The sequence below is a fragment of the Sus scrofa genome, chromosome 15 (assembly GCF_054392235.1).
Source record: "Sus scrofa isolate SSC_HxYL_T2T_F1_AM1 chromosome 15, Sscrofa_HxYL_maternal_Yorkshire_Landrace_v2.0, whole genome shotgun sequence".
Classification (NCBI taxonomy): Eukaryota; Metazoa; Chordata; class Mammalia; order Artiodactyla; family Suidae; genus Sus; species Sus scrofa.
In genome coordinates this window covers 48,787,867-48,808,103 of record NC_139397.1, presented here as the reverse complement: position 1 = coordinate 48,808,103, position 20,237 = coordinate 48,787,867, and the positions used below count along the sequence as shown (strand labels likewise).

Genomic DNA, 20,237 nt, shown 5'->3' with positions numbered 1-20,237 from the left:
TTCCCAGGCCAGGGACTGAATCCAAGTTGCAGAGCAATGCCGGAGCCTTTAACTGACTGCACTGGGCCAGGGGTTGAACCGAGTCTTTGCAGCAACTCAGCTGCTGCAGTTGTATTTTTAACCCACTGTGCTACGGTGAGAGCTCCAAAAGTGGTTGACATGTAATTTCCTCAAATCTCCAAAATTACATAAGAAATAGGATTTTCACAATTCCTTTTTGATTCTTGACAGCTATTAAAAATGGATGTAACAAAGATGGCATTGATTTTCTCAAAATGTGTAAAATTTGATGTAATAACTATATTGCTATTTTGGAAAGGAACCAGATATTGAATATAATTGGTATACTATGAATTTTTGACTAAATGTTAGGTATTAAATTTTGGATAAAATTTTATTTTAAAAAGTACTTTCGTATATTCAAATAATGTTTATCAATTCAAATGAATTTATTTGGTTGATGTATAGCATAGGCAAATAAGCAACAAAAAACACAGTGATAAACTCCAAATTGTGTTTCTATTTTTTTTTCAAAAGGCATTAGAAATTTCCAGGAATATGTTGTTTATAATATAGCACATTCCTGGTAAGTTACAGTTTAATTGCAAAAGGATCATATATGACATATATTAATAGAAGACAATCATTTCAGCTAAAAAATGTGTTATGTTCAACTTCTAGATGATATTAACAAAAGAGAATTAGATACATGAGACATAAATGATATGAAAGCTAGGTGGAGATACATATGACTAGTCATGAATCAAATGAATAGAAATACATTTAGATAGGATATCAGGATTTCCCTCCAACTGTGCCATATAATTTATTCATGAAACATTATTTTAAGTGATTATCACTTAAGCCACTGTTATTAGTCAATTTCAAAATGTTTATTTGAATATGGTTTCCCTTTCTGTTGTCTTGCAATTATAATAGTCCAAGTTTATAGCCTATACAATTTAATAAATAATTGACATGTTGATAGGAGATGTGGAAACAGCTTCTTATGTATGAGATGAGGAAAGCAATGAAAGTTAAGATGATATTTTCTGTATTACAATTTTACATTTTCCAGAACATAGATTTCCTATATGCAATTCCTAATCTAGGCCTGGAAACAAGTGGGTTGAATTTCAGTGGCCATAGGTTTTGAGGTTCACATTATTTTTTACCTATTCTTCCTAAATGTATTCAATAAATTTCTAGTCATTTCTCAAAGTTCTAAGGTGTGTATTGCCCAATCTTATGCTGGGAAATAGGCTAATTCGGAGGCTTTACCAACTCCATGGCCTAAATATTCACACCATATACTTTTTCAACTACTAATTGCTTTAAAACTACCTTGCGAAACTTTTGTATTTAATAATTGTTTCTCAAAAGTTGTTACAAGCCAGCCTTAGCAGACCACTACATTTTTAACATTTTCTTAGGTAGATGGGCTAACTTTATTGCTTATTTACTTATTTTTAAGATTTATCTTTTTTTTTAATTTATAGTATAAAATGAAATTTCGTATTATCAGCCTGTCTTAAGTGGTTTATATATCTTATTGATCAATTTCTATCCTTTTTAAAAAGAATATTTATTTGCAATAATACATATATATGTATTTTACAGATTCCTGCCCTTGCTTATTTATACTGTCGTTTTCCACCTCTTGGGGTCAACTGCTTTCAATTCAGTTAGCATTTCTTTTGGCTTATACTTTACATTTTATTGGGTATAGTTGAGTCACCACATTATATTAGTTTCAGGTGTACAACATAATGATTCAAAATTTTTATATCTTATACTCCATTGTAATTATTACAGAATATTGGCTCTATCCCCTGTGCTATACAATATATCCTGTAGTTTGTTTATTTTTTACATAGTAGTTTGTACCTCTTACTTCCATACCCCTGTCTTTCCCCTCTCTGGCTTCCCTCTCCCCATTGATAACCAGTAGTTCATTCTTTATAGCTTGAATATGTTTCCCTTTTGTTGTATTCACTAGTTTGTTTGTGTTTTTAGATTCCACGTATAAGTGATAGCATAAAGTATTTGTCCTTCTCTGACTTTTTCCATTTAGCTTAATACCCTCCAGGTCCGTCCATGTTGTTGCAAATGACAAAATTTCATTCTTTTATGGCTGAGTAATATTCAGTTGTGAATTTATGTACCATCTCTTCTTTATACACTCACCTGCTGATAGATATTTAAGTTGCATACATACCTTGGTTATTGTAAATAGGGCTGCAATGAACATTATGGTGTATGTATCTTTTCAAATTGGTGTTTTTATTTTCTTCAGATGTATACCCAGGAAAGGAATTGCTGTATCATATGGTTGTTCAATTTTGAGTTTTTTGAGGAACCTCCATACTGTTTTCCTCAGGGGCTGCACCAATTATTTTGAGGGGAATAAAAATAAGTAATAAGCACAAGTGCTAGTGCATATACTAGGGGTGATGTTCACAGGGCAGAGAAGAACCCTGAGAAAAAGGTGCTCAAGTCGGGACCCAGTCGGAGGGATTCAGGAGACAACTTCCTAGTGAGAGGCAAACTGTATACAGTACTGGAGTTTAAAAGAGAATCATTAGACCCAAAAAACATAAAAGAGGGGAAATCCTGTCTTGTCCATCAAGGCACAAATTTGGGGTCAGAAAATCTATTACTCCTAAAAATCACAGTTTGAAGCATTAGTTAATATTCACTATTAGATATTTTTACTTGATCTATTTTTTCTTTATTGAAATTTGGATATTTGTAGAGATTTCCAGCTAGAACAGGAGATATTTATAGGCATAATGGAAGATGAATAAAAAATGAGTGAATTAATCCTGTAAAGTGACTGTAACTGCTACTTTGTAGGATTTGGTCTGAAGCAGGACTACAAGTAATTTATTCCTGCTGGCCCCAAACACTGAGGGTGTCCATGTTTTCCTATTCTGTACCTTCCCCTCTCTATACAGGTGTGGACCCATCCACCTCCTGTATACTTTGTAGATTTCAAGCTCTCTTAAGCTTCCTTTTGCTTTCAGGACACAGAGGTGGGTGGCATCAGGAAGCAGAGGCATTTTTTTAAAACAGCTTTTATTATAGTTGATTCACAATGTTATATCAGTTTCTGCTATGCAACAAAGTGACCCCAGTTAAACATATATATATATATTCTTTTTCTCAAATTATCTTCCATCATGTTCTATCACACATGATTGGATATAGTTCCCTGTGCTGTACAGTAGAACCTCATTGCTTATCCATTTGTTTTTGTTGTTGTTGTTGTTGTTGTTGTTGCTTTTTAGGGCCACACTCGAGGCACATGGAGGTTCCCAGGCTAGGGATACAATTGGAGCTGTAGCTGCTGGCCACAGCCACAGCCACAGCAATGCCAGATCTGAGCTGTGTCTGTGACCTACACCACAGCTCATGGCAACCCCAGATCCTTAACCCATCGAGCAAGGTCAGGGATTGAACCCGCAGCCTCATGGTTCCTATTCAGATTCGTTTCTGCTGTGCCACAACAGGAACTCCTGCTTATCCATTCTAAGTGTGATAGTTTGTGTCTGCTAATTGTAAATTCCCAGTCCAACCTATGCCCTCCCCCTCCCCCTTGGCAACCACAAGTCTGTGCTCTATGTCCATGAGTTTTTTCCTGTTCTGTAGATAGGTTCTTGTGTGCCATGTTTTAGATTTTACATATAAATGATATCATATGGTATTTGTCTTTCTCTTTCTGACTTACTTCACTTAGTATGAGAATCTCCAGTTCCATCTATGTTGCTGCAGATGGTATTATTTTGTTCTTTTAAGCAAAGGCATTTAAATGGCCTCAGAAAAGCATTTGCTGTGAGCATCCCCGATAGATAAGTTATAACATTAGGACCTGGTCCACTGACATTCAGATGGCAAGAGCTCCCTGCAAGCTTGGCATAGGGTTGAGTGGCTGTCTCACTGCCACCTTTTGTATCATTAAAGATCGGCCAGCTGTGCTCCTCAGGCCCTAAAAGATTATCATGGCTTCACTGCAGGTGGTTATACAAGACAAGACAGAGTAGATATGTCAGAAGGTGATGGGGACCTCCAGCTCCTGTGACTCTTTAGTCCTTTAATTCTTTCTTATTGGACCACGGACATTTTAAATAAGCTCATGAGAAAGACAAACATTGAAATACAAGCATCCTCGGTGCGGGGCTTCATGTGCAGTGTTGATGCTGGTTGCAGTAGCTCTCAACCTCTGCACCTGCTTCACATCAGATTGGTAAAATAATGTATTCAGACAAACACCACAATTTGAAAGAGTAGATTTTTAAAATAAATGATAATAGCTATACCACTAATGAGCTACCTTGTAAGGCCGCCTCTGGGATCCAAGGCTCAACCGTGGCAGTGCATGTGTTGCCCCTTCTTCATTTTTTTTACTGTGTCACTTGATACATTGATGTTAATGTACATATTTTTACTTTTATAAATTTTTTTTTTGCTGCACCTGTGGCATGTGGAAGTTCTTGGGCCAGGAATTGAATCTGAGCCACAGTAGTGATCATGCCATTTCCTTAACCCACTGAGCCACCAGAGATGTCCTGTATCTTTCTTTTTATCAACTCGAACTTTTCCTTTCTCATCTATGTAACTTTCTTTAGATCATTCTTTTCATATTGAAACAAAATACCATTTAGGTAACTCTTTAAAATTAATCCTGTTGTTTGGAGTATCTTTCAGCCAATTTGGAGATAAAGAGTATGTTAGTAAAATACCTGAGATATTGAAAAATCTCAAAGTGGGGAGTTCCCTTCAAGGCTCAGCAGTTAATGAACCCTACTAGGACCCATGAGGTTGCGGGTTTGATCCCTGGCCTCACTCAGTGGGTTAAGGAACCAGCATTGCCGTGAGCTGTGGTGTAGGTCGCAGATGCAGCTTGGATCCCACATTGCTGTGACTGTGGCATAGACCGGCAGCTGAAGCTTTGATTTGACGCCTGGGAATTTCTACATGCACCAGGTGCGGCTCTAAAAAGCAAAAAACAAAACAAAACAAAAAAACAAACAACCCCCCCCAAAAAAAAACTAACCAAATAAAAAATTCTCAAAGTGTTTTCTTTCTCCTCTTTCTCACATAACATAAGCTCTTCACTGAATAAATGTGCTAAAAAAGGACATACTTTTCCTTTTTATTTGGGACTTACAATCTTATTGATCCACCATCTCCAAGGTTTTATTGTGTCAGAAAAAAAAAAGGAGTTCCTGCTGGGGTGCAATGGGATTGGCAGCGTCTTGGGAGTGCTGGGATGCAGGTTTGATCCCTGGCCTGGCTCTCAGCCCTGGCCCTAGAACTCCATATGCCTCTGGGTGGCCAAAAAAGGGGGAAAAAAAAAGGAAAAACAAAACAAAACAAAACCTAAGTTTGATTTGCATTCTTTAAATTCTTCTCAGTTTGTATATGTAACTCTTTTGGATTTTTTAGAGTTAAACACTTCTATGCGATGATGTATTCGTATTTTTCTCTGACTGCCTTATTTTGTTTAAATGGGGCCATAATGAACTACTTTTAAAGTCTGTTATCAACACTTTAATCAACTATAAAAAATGTGCCTTCTGTTATTTTTCTAATTATTAATTCTGCATCCTTCTTTCTGATTATTTTTGACAAATTTAAATATCTTCTGCTTTTATTTATAGATCTATAATTTTCTCTTGCTATCCTTTCATCTTTTAGTCTTTCAGATTTCCAGCTAAGTTATTCTGTGTATCTTCGGTTGATTTCATGTTTTGTAAATGTTAACCCTGCCTTTTATCACATTTAATAACACTGATTCACTCCATACCGGTATTGTATTGTGACTCTCAAATTCCCAATCTCTCATTTTTAATAAATACGCTACTTCCTTTCATCCCTCTAAGAATATATTTCAATAATTTTCCAAGCAATGCTTCTGCTTCTTTGGTTGCTTCATTTCAGGGATTAATGAAATTCTTTTGGAGATCTCACTGGTTTGTTCTCTTTATTTTTCGTGGTAAACCACTTTTAATGTTCCTCCATCAATGCCTCGGAGTTTGCTTACCTTCCCCAGTGAGCTAGTCAATCTTTGCTGTACTGTAAATATTCTGTGTCTCCAACAGTTTTATTGGCATTTTGATAATTTTTGCTTGAGGGGTATTTCTTTAAATGTTAATCCCTGTCATCTTCACCCAACACCCCACTTGATTCTTTCCTGAATTTTTTTTTTTTTTCTTTTTAGGGCTGAAGCACCTGGGGCATATGGAAGTTCCCAGGCTAGGGGTTGAATCAGAGGTACAGCTGCCAGCCTACACCACAGCCACAGCAATGCAGGATCCAAGCTGCATCTTCGACCTACACCACAGCAATGCCGGATCCCCCATCCACTGAGTGAGGCCAGGGGTTGAACCTGCATCCTCATGGATAGTAGCCAGATTTGTTTTTTCTGCGGAGCAACAGGAACTCCCCTGAAATTTTGTGGACTTTTCTTTATTCATTAAGAATTCATAGTATCATGTTGAAGTATTTTGCCAAGACAGGCTTCTTAAGAGAAGCACAATAAAGTGCTTTACTGAAATAAAGAAGTATGATGATGGAAAATTTTACCTGGAAATTAAATTAGGATAAAGGATTAATTTCTGGATAACCCTGGAATTCAGAATCGCTGTGTCAGAATGAAAAGAGACAGAGTTTTCCTGGGTTATAGAGACTCAGTGAGGTTTGAAATAACATAATCCCTTAGGTCGGTGGCAGAATGTGGCCTGGCCTGGCAGGTGTGGCAAGTTCCCTATGAAGGGTATTGATGAAGGATGACATGAGCACAACCACTGCTAATTCAGTGCCTGCCAGACCCTGCAAGATGCACATACTTTGCCTGTATCCTGCTATTTAATCCTCACCTCCATGGGGGGAAATGAGAGTCACTCTGGTTTTACAGGTTAGGGGCCTGGAGGAAGGAGGTGCAAGTTCTTCAGGGCCCCCACTGAATGGGCAGCAGGCATTGGACCCCTCTCACTTCCATGGGATTGTAGGTGCTGTGCTCCTGTCTGTGCTCCTTTCCAGAAATGGTGTAGGCAGAGGAGGGAGCAGGAGAAGCAAAACTGGGCCTTCTCTGTGCCTTGCAGGAGGCACACATCAGGTGCTGGGGAGTCTTGATCTCAGAGTCAGAGCATCCACGCAGATGTGGCACCGAGAGAATGAAGGTTATTTATGTTCCAGGTGATGCCGAGAGAAGGGCCTTGGCAGAGGCCCACAGGTGGATGTGAGTGAAGTCCTAGAGAACCACATGGGAGACACCACAGGATCGGGACACCAAATCCCTCATTTCTTGTGATGTGAGGTGTCACTACACAGCCGCCAGCAGAGAAATTGCATGTTGCTCTGCCTGTTTCTCTTTTCTGCCTCTGAATCCCTGATGAATTTGACTCTTGGTAGCACAGGTTAATAATAATGCAGCCAGATTTGAGATTATATATGTCCCCTTTTTATTAACAATTCTTTGAACTCTAGTTCTAAAAGGATGTTTAGTGTTTCCTTGGGGGAAATATAAGGCAAGGCAAGGCCATCCTAGAAATAATAATATATTTTTCTAAGTCGTTTCTTTCAAAGTACTTTTCTTTCTAAGATGGAACTGAATCTTGGTAATTTCATACTATGTTTTGTTGGCCATTGCTATGTGTTATTTTCAGAGATGAAAGGCTGTATGTATTTTTCTGTGGGGAACACAGATGTGCATTTACCCAGGCTCTATGGTGTGTGCATTTGGACAGGAATGTCTCTATAATTAATCATACTTTTTCAATAGTTTCATGATTGGTCCTTACGATTTCAGGCTAGAACACCTAAAATTTATCAAAAATTATTTTGAAATAATTTTTGGTTCATAAGAAAGTATGAATTTTCCTTTCAAATTTGTAATAAATTGCTTTTGGCAACTATGTTAATAATTTCCAGATGTAGAATTGTTATGTTCTTTTGGAGGAAATTCACAGTTTGAAAAGTCTTTCTTCTGGAAAATCATTTGAAATTGAATGAATCAGTTGTATTAAGGTTTCTTTTTATCAGTTTCCCTCCCCTTGTGTTCTAAGTCTCCATCCCCTACCCTGCTGATTTCAACCCTACAGTTATTCATTAAGGCATTTATGAGTTAGCCTCTTCCAAAAGGCAGGGGCCATTTACTTATCTGTTTTGTTCTGTCAGTCCTACATCTTGAAAAACTGTAAAATCTTTCTCTTATTCTGTATCTCTGCCTATCATCTCACTTTCAGGCCCAAACATGTCATCCAGAAAAACACCAAATAGAGATTAAGGATGACACCAAAATGAAAGACACATAAAAATAAAGCTTTTGGGAGTTCCTTTGTGTGGTGCAGCAGGTTAAGGATCCAGCATTGTCACTTCAGTGGCTCAGGTCACTGCTGTGGCACAGGTTCAATCTCTGGCCCAGGAATTCCCCATATTGCAGGAGCAGCCAAAAGACACACACACACAAAAGCTTTTGATGAGGAAACCCAGTGATACACCTGGTGTATGCTGTGTGTGTGTGTTTGTGTGTAAATGAATGGATATATCTGGACTCTTCTGGCTTAGTTCTGAGTCAGATGAGATGGTCTCCTTATTTGAATGGGCTTATAGTGACTGGCTTTTTTCCCCTAATGAATTGTGACTATGTAGAGAACTTCTATGTTGTTTTTCAGAGCAATGTTTCTATTTTGTTTTAAATGAATACTTAAAAATTTAGTGTTGCATAAATTCCGCTGTTCTGTCCTTGTATATTTATCTTTTCTCTATTTTGAAAATTGAGTGCATCAAAAAACTGAAAAAAAAAATCATCTGACCATGGAACATTATTAATTACCAAGGCTTTTGCAATTTTTACTTCATCCCAATTAAAGAGCTAAATTCTGTTTTCTATTTCACTTCCCTCCCCCAAATTGCCCAATTTCCCAAATTATTTTTCTCACATTTAAATTTATCGTGTGCTTTTTTCTCACCTTAAATTTTCTATCTGAAAATTTAGCATCTTTGCTCCTTAAAAACAAATAAACAAAAATACTGAGAAGTCTTTCTACTAATTTGTCCTACACTTTGAGCACAATCACCTTTTTTTTTTTTTGGCTACTTGCTATTTATTCTACAAGGATAATAGTCAACAGAATTTGGTAAAATGCTGAAAGAAAAAAAAAGGTTAATATTTACTAAAAAATGATTGTAAAGTGAAGAAACCAATTTTGCACAAGTTGGGGAGTGAAATCAGATGAGACCAGATGGGGCTGTTATTTTTCCAAGAATCTAGCAATAGGGAACACTCTTTGAGGTACCCCCAGGGTGGGTTCAGGAGCCCTGGGTTAGGGCCACAGTCTGGACTCTTTAGTTCCCAGGTGTCCTCTACTCCAGAAGATGCTCCTTACCTTTCCCACCTGCGGCTCCTCTCCAGGCTCCCACTGCACCCTGAGGACAGCCCAGGCCACCCCGTCCTCCCACTGGTCTGCTCTGTCTTCCACTGGACCACTCGTCATTCAGCAGAGCCTTCCTAGTGATATTTAGTTAGCAGAGACCACCTTAGTGTGTCGGAAATGATTGCTGCATTGCTGTGTTGTAAAGCCTATTAAATTGGGCTTAGAGAAAGAACACAAGACTACTGCAAATTAAACATGTCCCAGAAATACTTTTAAAATGAGTATTTTGTAAGAAAAGGGAAAAAAAAAGTTTGAAAATAGAGTTAGGTTTTATAACCTCTATTCTTATCTTCATTTACATTTGAATGTGGGGGAAAAATCTGAAAAATTCATCAAGGCGTTCCCATTATGGCTCAGTGAGTTATGAAACTAAATAGTATTCATGAGGATGCAGGTTCGATCCCTGGCTTCGCTCAGTGGGTTAAGAATCTGGCATTGCTGTCAGCTGTGGTGTAGGCTCAGATTCCATGTTGCTGTGGATGTGGAGTAGGCTGGCAGCTGTAACTCCAATTTGACCCCTAGTCTGGGAACTTCCATATGCTGCAGATGGGGCCCTAAAATTTTTTTTAAAAGATAAAAACTACATTAAGACTCAGGATTTCCTAGTTTGCATCTCAAGCTTTCACTAATGACTGCAGGATAAGCCCTTGTCTCCTTTGCTTTCATTTTCCTCCTATAAAAATAAGGTGTCAGAATATCAGGTAATTTTGTCTTCTTAGAGTCTGTATTCCACATCTGATCACACTCAACTGCTGGCCTCTCCTCATTCTCTAGAAAGAAAATGTAAGGAAACATAATTTAACTCCATTACTTCTCTGCCACCAGATATGGTTTATATATAATAGAATATTATTCAGCCATGGAAAGGAGTGAGTCCCGCTGTTTGCCACAACATGGATGGAACTGGAGGGCATTGTACTCAGTTAGGTCAGACCAAGAAAGACAAATATGTCTCATCTCTCTTACATGTAGCATCCAAAAAGCACAACAGAAAGCTCATGGTTACAGAGAGAAGATTGGTGCTTGCCAGAGGTGGGGATGTAGGAAGGAAAAATGATTGAACCTTTTTGTGTATTTTTAGTTTAAATAGAACAAAAGGAACAGCTTACAAAACCCCAAGAATCTATTTTAAAACTGCACCAGAGTCTAGACTGAACTGCATCTTTTCCTTACAGTTCTGCGATTCTGTTTGTAAGTTGAAAAAGTAAAGGTTTTCATTAGTCATCATTAAGAAACCTTAATCTTTATGTTAAATTCTAAAATTGTGTTTATCAGAATACCCCCTGTGGGTCTAAAGCATTTTCAAATTCTAGAACTTTGTCCTTCTTTCATTTTCCTGACTATTTTATGTGTTGTCATCAAGGATTATTTTTCTGCAAAAGTTAAAACTTCTACAATTACTTTGTGTTTATCACAATGCCCCCTTGCCCATCTTCTCTTTGTTTTCATTCCTAGTACCGATGTCTGGGCAGAGTAGGTGCTCATTATATGTATATATGTAACTGAATCACTTTGCTGTGCACCTGAAACTAACACAACATTGTAAGTCAAATCTACTCAAATAAAAAATGAATTCTGTCAGTATCACTTCCCTTGTATCTCTAACTACCTCTGGGAAGTGATGGCAAATTTCATTCCAAAAGTGTATTTATATTTTACTACCAGATATATTTATAGAATGCTGTATTTTCTGACAAACTAAGAGTTCTTTACACAAGATTCAGTCCACCTTTTCTCTTTTTATGGGGCATTAATGATCCTTTGATGATCAGCAGAGGCTACTTGCTGAGCCTAAATACTGACAGAAACCTTTCTGAACCCTTGGCTTTGGCCTAACAGAGTTGCAGAATGGCTGTATTTACACCCTAATGAAAACACATTTTTGGACTGAGACCTGCTAGCTGTGACTCATTGCAGATTGGCCAGCCATGTCCCTCAGGCCCTAATGGATTATCATGGCTTCACTGCAGGTGGTTACACAAGCCAAAACAGAGTAGATGTGTCAAAAGGTGATGGGGACCTCCAGTCCTGTGACTCTTTAGTCCTTTTACTCATTCTGTTGGACCACAGGCACGTATAATTGGCCCATGAGAAAGACATACATTGATAAAAGTATCCTCAGTGCTGGGCTTTTTATGCAGTGTTGATGCTGGTTGCAGTAGCTCTCAACCTCTGTACCTGCTTCACATCAGATTGCTAAAATAATGTACTCAGACAAATATCACAATTTGAAAGGGTAGATTTTTAAAATAAATGATAATGGCTACACCACTAATTTTAGTAAGAGCTTCAAATAGCAAAATGAGTGCATTGCATATCAGCATTGCTGGGAAGAGCACCTGCTTAGAACTTGCTCAGTAGTGCACACGGCAAACTGGATGTTTGTCGGGAGCCTGCCTCTCCCAGTTCCTCTTAGGCCTTTTTTGAAGTTTAACAAACAGGCATTTGGGTTTTTTTTGTTTGTTTTTTTTTTTACAAGATTTCAGACTTTCGGATTTACTCTGAAGCAGATCCTATTAAAATGTTATTTCCCATATTGTACTCTCTGTACTTCCTGTTCTCTCTGTGTGTCTTTTATCTTCTTGCCTCTTTCAACTGTGATGCTATCATATATATCCATCCATCCATTTATCATATCTGTCTATTTACCCATCCATTCATCCATTTATCACATCTATCTATCTATACATTCATCTATCCATCTATTTATTCATCTAGCCATCCATCATGTCTATGTATCTATGAATCTGTCTATCTATCTGTCCATCTCTTTCATCTATCTGTGATAGCCTCTCTCTTTTACCCATTACAGATATCTATCTATATCTATCTATCATGTATTTCCATCATCTAGCTATTTCTCCTTGTCACCTAAGGTTCAAGCCTAACTTTATGACACCTCAGAGTCTCTTCCCCCTTCATCACAATATTGGTCAACAAAGGAAGAAATTTTTTTACCAAAAGAAAAGAATCCTGGAGTTCCCATCATGGTGCAGTGGTTAACGAATCCGACTAGGAACCATGAAGGTTGCGGGTTCGGTCCCTGGCCTTGCTCAGAGGGTTAATGATCCGGCGTTGCCGTGAGTTGTGGTGTAGGTTGCAGACGCGACTCAGATCCCGCGTTGCTGTGGCTCTGGCGTAGGCCAGTGGCTACAGCTCCGATTCAACCCCTAGCCTGGGAACCTCCATATGCCATGGGAGCGGCCCAAAGAAATAGCAAAAAGACAAAAAAAAAAAAAAAAAAAAAAAAGAAAGAAAAGAATCCTGTGATCTATAGAAAGTAGTTCATAGTATTGCAATATTTCTGTGTGTCAGGCACAAACCAATCTTGTCTAGATGGTGTTGATCACCAAGACAAAATGTTATTTATTTTAAAAAAAGACAAGGTTTTGCAAAGCTATATGTAGTGGACAACTTTCTAGCCTCAGAAAGTCTTTTTCATATGTTAATATGGGTAATTGCATGAAATCTGCAGGTATCACCATAGAACATTTATTTCTTGGTGTTCTAGGCATCCTCAAAACATATCTCATCAACTGCCATCCACATTTATTTTGCTTATACTGTTTTACCTTTTGGTTATTAAATGTTCGATAGATATTTGATTTATGGCAGAATGGGTTAATTTCATTTTTAGATCTGATATTAAATATCTTTGGAGTAATAGCAGTTTTGAATTCCATAAAATCCTATAATCGAGGGCTCTGAAATGTATACAATCATTATGTTAAAAAAGCAACTTGAAATCATTTGAGATAACAGTGAAATTATGGAGCAAAATGAATACTACAACTGGATATTTGCAATATTTAAGGTCACAGAAAATTCCTGTTATGCTCACTATTTCTCTCTGTGTTTGATTTAGGTCATCAAGCTTGCCTTTGAGGAGTTTGAACTGGAAAGAGGCTATGACACCCTAACAGTGGGTGACGCTGGGAAAGTGGGTGATACCAGAACAGTCTTGTATGTGTAAGTATATGTTTCATTGTTCTTTCTTTCTCTACATGTGTTATCTGTGAAGACGCAGATGTGTGCTTGAGATCCTGTTATAGACTTTCAGTTTCCACTTGGAAGTTTAATAAACACCACGTGTGGCTAAATTAGTGGTTTCCAAATTTGATTTCACAAGATTTCAGGATTGTGGGGTTTTTTGATGCCAATGTTTTGTTTTTGTTTTGTTTTTTAAATTCCAAACCATTAAAAAAATGGAGCAAAAACATTACAGGACAGCAGAGCATAGACATGGCGAGCCTCTCAATTCACCTTCTCCCCGTCAGCCCCTCTCTTAACACTGATTATATTATCAGTGTTTGGGGAAGCAGAAGTATTTTCTAGAATAAGGCTGTATGTCTTCCCAAAGCTCTGCATTCTATAAAGCAGCATACAAAACTAAAAGAGATTGTGTGGAGAGTTGTGTGGAGTAACTCCCTGTATATCTGTGGAACGCCATATCAAGAGTCTTGGCAAAAACAGTAGCAGCCCCACTAGGAACATCTGCAGATAAGACCCTACGCTGGCATGTTTGATGCTGGAGTCATGAAAGGGTCTGTTCCACTTTGCCCTGGACACCTTCTGCCACTTCCTGTGAGGGCTGCTGTGAGGGCAGTCTGGTTAGTTATTAGGAGACATGTTCTATCAGAATGTAGGCCAGAACCCAGATATATCTTTACTCCTCAGTGTTTTCAGCACAGAAGGAAATATCTTCGCAGCTTCTTTCTGGGTTTGCCCCTTGCAAAGACAGTGCCCTGTAGTGGCTTCTGAAATGACTAAGCCAGAAACTACTTTCATTAATGGACATCTTTCTACAGGATTTTCACTTTTTTTTCTCTTAATCTACTTATACATGGTTGTGGTTTTCTCTTTGTGAGAAAGCTTGGCCCTGAGCACTTCAACATATTCTTCTGGGTTGGAGGGAACCAAAAAACCAGCAGGGGCTATTATACCCACTCATATTTTTATTTAGCAGTTACTTATGAGATGAATCACACCCTAAAAAGTGCTGTAGCTGAACATCTGTCCATGCCTTTAGAATCGATGGCTCTGAAGGCACTGGGGACGTTCCCTTCTCCTTTGCTGTATCTCAAACACAGTTCCCTGCCAGTACACATTCCTGTCTCATGTTTCATAACTTTTACTACTACTAATTAAAATCATATTACTGTCCCATGACTTACGATAATAATGATAATGATATCTGTAATAATCTCGTAGCATTTATTGAGTGCCTCTTACATACCAAGCATTATGCTAAATGCCTAGTACACTTCACCTTGTTTGGTCCTCACCTTAATCCTATGACTTAGGGATTCATACTGTCTTGTCATATAAATTCATGCTATATCAGATAAACGATGACATCACACACCTAGTATATGTTCAAGCATGTGTTCCAGCAGTGATCCTGCACCGTACCTGCTCTCTTTATCATTTCATGCGGATGTGTCATGGTTGTTAACTGATTCTTACTGATAGGCGTTCACTTCCCCTGCCCCCGCCCCATGACTATTTTGCATTTATAAGCAGCTATGCAATAAACTACATGGCACAAATACATTGTCATAATTATTTTAGATGCCTTCAAGAAAAATTTCAACAGAGGAATTTCAGGAGTAAGGTGTATCTCCATTTACATCATTATGCTTTTCTAATGATCCCCCCCAAAGTTTCTTTCAATTTATTCTCCCACCACAGTATGTGAAGGTCCCTGTTTCCCCCAATCTTACCAAGTAGTTACTCTTTTTTGCTCAATTACTAGCCCAAATTGCATTTATTTGTAAAGGCATGGCTTCCTGCAGGGTGGGGCCCAGACATCTATATTGTTCGAAGTCTTCCTTGTTGGCTGCAGGGACACAGCCTGGCTTTGGTCCAGAGCAGTATTTGTGAGCAGCAATAGAGTGGATGGCAATGCAGCCAGGATGCCAAATGTGGTGTTTCTGGCTTCAGCTTTGCTATTAACTATCTCTGTGACCGTGAATGGCGTCACTTCACCTCTCTGTACCTCTGTTTTCATAGTTATAAAATATGTATGATAAACTTTCCCTGCCTGTGGTAAGAAGCAAAAAGAATAAGGCATATGAATGCACTGGAGAGTTAAGAAATACAACCTGCACGTAAAGTAGCTTTATTATTACCATAACATCTAATTTAAGAAAGGATGTCACTAAAACAAATGAGAGAAATTTTCAAATAAATGCAAAATATAAAGCATAAATGTAGCAAAGCAGGACCATATGAAAAAATCCCTTAGGTCACTATTAAAGATCCGAAGTCATACACCCATTTTTTAATGCTATTTCTTGTTAAGAGCACAATAGCAGGCAATGTATTACCCTGACATAAGTGTTATTAGAACCTCCTCTCAATAGCTCAGATCTATAAATGAAAAACTAAATAGCCAACTGAATCAAAGTGAAATGCCCTTTGGGAAACATAATGTAACAAAGATCAGTTGGGCATTTAATCATCTGCAGGAGAGAAGAGCAAAACCACTGATATATTTCCTTAGCATACAAAATTATAGAAAAAGAAAAAAAAAAGAGGATCACAGCCGGTGTCCTCGGTTGATCAGGTAATTTTAGAGAATACATCAACAAATACTGTTGAGTACTTATATGCTAGACGTGATTCTCAGCATGGAGTTTTAAAACCTACTTGGAGAAATGGCACATGGGCTGGGATCATTCCATACTAGACAGTGGATAGAATTTTGGAATCTCACAAAACTGTTTTAAACAATATTTGAGTTAACAAACTTCTTTATGTGTGGCTGGCATTTACTACCTCAAGCTCAGTATCTTACAGCTTCCCCCTTTTAGGTGGCCTATAGAGTTCTGTTCAGATCTTGATTTTTGGGAGAAATGTGGAAGGTAAGATAACTGGCTCATCCTGAATATGGATCTTAAAAATTCTAATTTCTGTTAATAGCTTTTTATTTTCTTAACTTTCATGGCTCAAAAAGAGAACAACTGAGTGTTAGCAGACTCCTTCAATAGTTTAATATTCCCAAAAGATGGATGAATTTATTCAGGTTACTTTTCCAGAATGACAGACTTTTTTTTTTTTGTCTTTTTTTTTTTTTTGCTTTTTTTAGGGCCGCTCCCCCCACATATGGAGATTCCCAAGCTAGGGGTCTAATCGGAGCTGTAGCTACCAGCCTATGCCAGAGCCACAGCAATGCAGGATCTGAGACTCATCTGCAACCTACACCACAGCTCACGGCAACGCCAGATCCTGACCCACTGAGCAAGGCCAGAGATTGAACCCTCAACCTCATGGTTCCTAGTTGGATTCATTAACCACTGCACCACGATGGGAACTCCCAGAATGACAGACTTAAAAACAAAATTAAATAACTCATTTAACATATCTCTATTGAGATCTCTCCAGGGATATATATTGATGATTTTCTCAAATTTAATTTGTAGAAGAACCACATCCAGCGATACTTCTCTCTGTGACTGTCCTCTGGCCTTTGCAGTTATTAGTGGTGGGTGACTGAAATATTGCATTAATTTCAGGATGTCCCAGGGATTGCAGGCACATGTGACAGGTTTTGAGTGCTCATCTCTCTAAGGGATGAATAGTCAGCATCAGGGAGATCTGTGAGCAAGCAGTATTGCCTTTGCCTATTTGTCTATTAACCAATAAGGACATTGGTTGTTTCTTGTGGTGGATTGATCCACTATTCTTAAAATTGCTTCTTGCTTCTAGAAGGGGCTTCAGCCGTTATGCAACTATAATCACACACCTCTACTGTTGTTCTTAGTGGCCGAACTAAGGAGCATCATTTCTTTTTTTTATTAAACAACCACAAAGCACACAACAGTCATAAAAAGCAGACACTTAAAACTGATTGTGTGTCTGTGTATCTTTGCATATCATCAGAGGAGTTTATCATTTTATATCTCAGAGCTTTGGAGAAAAGCTTGAGCCATTTATATTAGGAAAAAGCACATAAGGATAGCAACCTCAGTGCTCTCTAGACAAAAGCCCATTTTTCAAGAAATCAAGTGCACTCCTTAGAACTCTGGGACCAGGTGATCACAACTCTTTCTCTTCGTGTAATCAATCATTCTCATAATGATGGTGCCTGTGAGCAGACACACAGAAAAGGGCAGCTCAGACGCAATGCTAGGACTCGACTCTTTTTTTTTTTTTGTCTTTTGTTTTTTGTCTTTTGTTTTTTAAGGCTGCACCCACAGCATATGGAAGTTCCCAGGATAGGGGTCAAGTCGGAGCTGTAGCTGCTGGCCTATACCACAGCTCATGGCAATGCTGGATCCTTAACCCACTGAACAAGGTCAGGGATCAAACCCAAATCCTCATAGATACTAGTTGGGTTTGTTAACCACTGAGCCACAACAGGAACTCCTAGGACTCTATTCTGACACAAAGTTCATCCTTTGCTAGTTTTCCTCCTCTGTCTGTTTATGGGGAAACTTTCTTCCATGATTGCTTGAAGAAACGTTTATTGAAATTCAGACATGGCAGGACTCAGAGGTGGGTGACAGTAGGCTTTGGAGGTCAGTCAGCACATGGGGAAGGCAGAGGCTGCCTGGTCTGAGGAGGGCTAGCAGAGGCAACATGGCCTGGATGCCCATGGCGTCTAGGTGCTCTGTTCCAACAGCCCTGTCAGCAGGGAAATCAGTGGGCCACTGGACACTGGCAGTTTGGGTTTTGGATACCACCTGTTCTGGGACAGCAAGCTGACCTGATACTGGAGGGACCACGGAACTTTGTCTCTGGGGAGCCTTCTTGAAGAGGAAAAGAAGCCATGGGTCCCCAGGAAACAGCACAACAGCAGCACCTGCGGGAGGTGGGGGAGGCTAGTTCTAGCTAATTTGGAGTCCAGACAGCTTGCATCATTTTCCCGCTGTTCTGCCAATTATATCTCCAGTGTTGACTCACTGTGGCAGTTTTCTCTAAGGAGCCAGAAAATGCATGCCTTTCTCTCTTGACACTGTTAACCTGAAGAGCTAAGGATCTCTTTTCCATGATTCATCAGTCAAAAGCATTTAAAGTGTGTACTGTGTGTTTTTGACATTAAATTAACCTCAAAGGTGAAGTCATTCTCTTTTGGGGGACTAAGTGCATTTAAAACAGTACCTGACTCCCCATTTCCTGCCAGCTTTGCAACCTGAAAGCATTGTTGTCAGTGTAAAATGGAACAGCTAATGAAAAATTGTTTGAGAAAGGTTAAAAGTATGATGCAAAGAGGAGATATTATTATATTTCTGCAGTTTTTAATCTCTGCCCTAATATAATGAAATATGCAGTGCTTAGAATTGTCTTTGGAAATGAACTATGCTAGAAAGGAAGAAGGAAAGAGGAGACTAAACTGCCTTCGCTGAACCTGTCTGAACCTGCATTATCTCATGAAAATCTTGAAACAAAGGTGTTATTTCCTTTTAGTAGAGGAAGAAAAGGGGAGCTCTAGCTTATAACTAAGGATACAGCAAAATGTCTAATGGGCATTTTCATATTCTTTTCCATTATAGGTTTTTATATTAAATGTTGTTCCCTGTGCTATACAGGAAATCCTTGTTTATTTTATATACATCAGTGTGCATCTGTTAATCCCAACTCCTGATTTATCCCCCTCCATTTCCCTTTTGGTAACCAGAAGTTTGTTTTCTATGTTGAGTCTGTTTCTGTTTTGTAAATAGGTTCCTTTGTACCATATTTAGATTCCACGTATAAGCGATATCATATGTTATTTGTCTTTCTCTTTCTGACTTACTTCACTTAATATGATAATCTCTAGGTCCATCCATGTAGCTACAAATGGCATTATTTAACTATTTTTTTATGGCTGAGTGGTATTCCATTGTATATATGTTCCACATCTTCTTTATGCATTCCTCTGTTGATGGACACATAGGTTGCTTCCATGACTTGGCTGTTGTAAATAGTGCTGCTGTGAACATCAGAATGCACGTATGAACACAATACACAATCTCTGTTCACTTCAACTAGTTTCCCCAATGGTAACATTTTGCAAATCTATAATAAAACAACACAACCGGGATGTTGACATTGGTACAATTCACCAATCTTACACAGATTTCCCCAGTTGTATTTGTATCCATTTGTGTGTTCATTTCTGTACAATTTTATCAGCTGTTTAGTCATATATCCTTCACCACAATCAAGACACAGAACATTTCCAGTATTACAGAGCTCACCCATTTTGCTCTTTCATCATTGCTTCCATCTTGCTCTCCACACACTTGTCCCCATCCCTGACAGACACACTATCTGTGTTCCATTTGTAAAAATGTTGTCATTGTGATGACATTATATCACAGAATAATACTCTGTGTGACCTTTTGTGATGGCCTTTTCTCACCCAGCAAAGTGCTCTGAGTTTTGCTTGTTCAGCAGATTGTTCCTTTATTTGCTGAGTTGTATTCTGTGACATGGATGAGTCCCTGTTTGACATTCACCCACTGCAGGACAATTGGCTTCTTCCCAGCTCTGACAATCATGAAGAAAACTTTTATAATCATTTCTGTACAGGTTGTGTTTTCACCTCTCCTGGAGAGATCCCAGGAAATCTGGGTAATTACTGGGTTGTATGTTAGTTGTGTGTTCTGTTTTCAAAAAAAAAAAAAACCTGCCAAACTAGCTTCCCAGAGTGATTACATTGTTTCACATTCTCACCAGCAGTGTGTAAGTGATCCAGTTTCTCACATCTTCACCAGCATTTGTCTTTGTCAGTTTTTTCCCTGTTCTAAAAGGTATGTGGTGATATATCTTTGTACTTTTAATTTCCCTAATGGGGACTTAGGAATTATT

The 20,237-nt window shown here is 38.5% G+C and overlaps 1 protein-coding gene across 2 annotated transcripts in view; it reads left to right on the top strand.

Moving 5' to 3' along the window:
* The window catches only part of CSMD1 (CUB and Sushi multiple domains 1), a 1,878,204-nt gene that overhangs the window by 1,447,851 nt on the left and 410,116 nt on the right, over nt 1-20,237 (top strand). For both annotated transcript variants that reach the window (XM_084999785.1, XM_021075826.2), the window contains exon 11: nt 13,306-13,409. In XM_084999785.1, the coding sequence (XP_084855911.1) occupies nt 13,306-13,409 (104 nt within the window). The remainder of the gene's footprint in view (nt 1-13,305; nt 13,410-20,237) is intronic.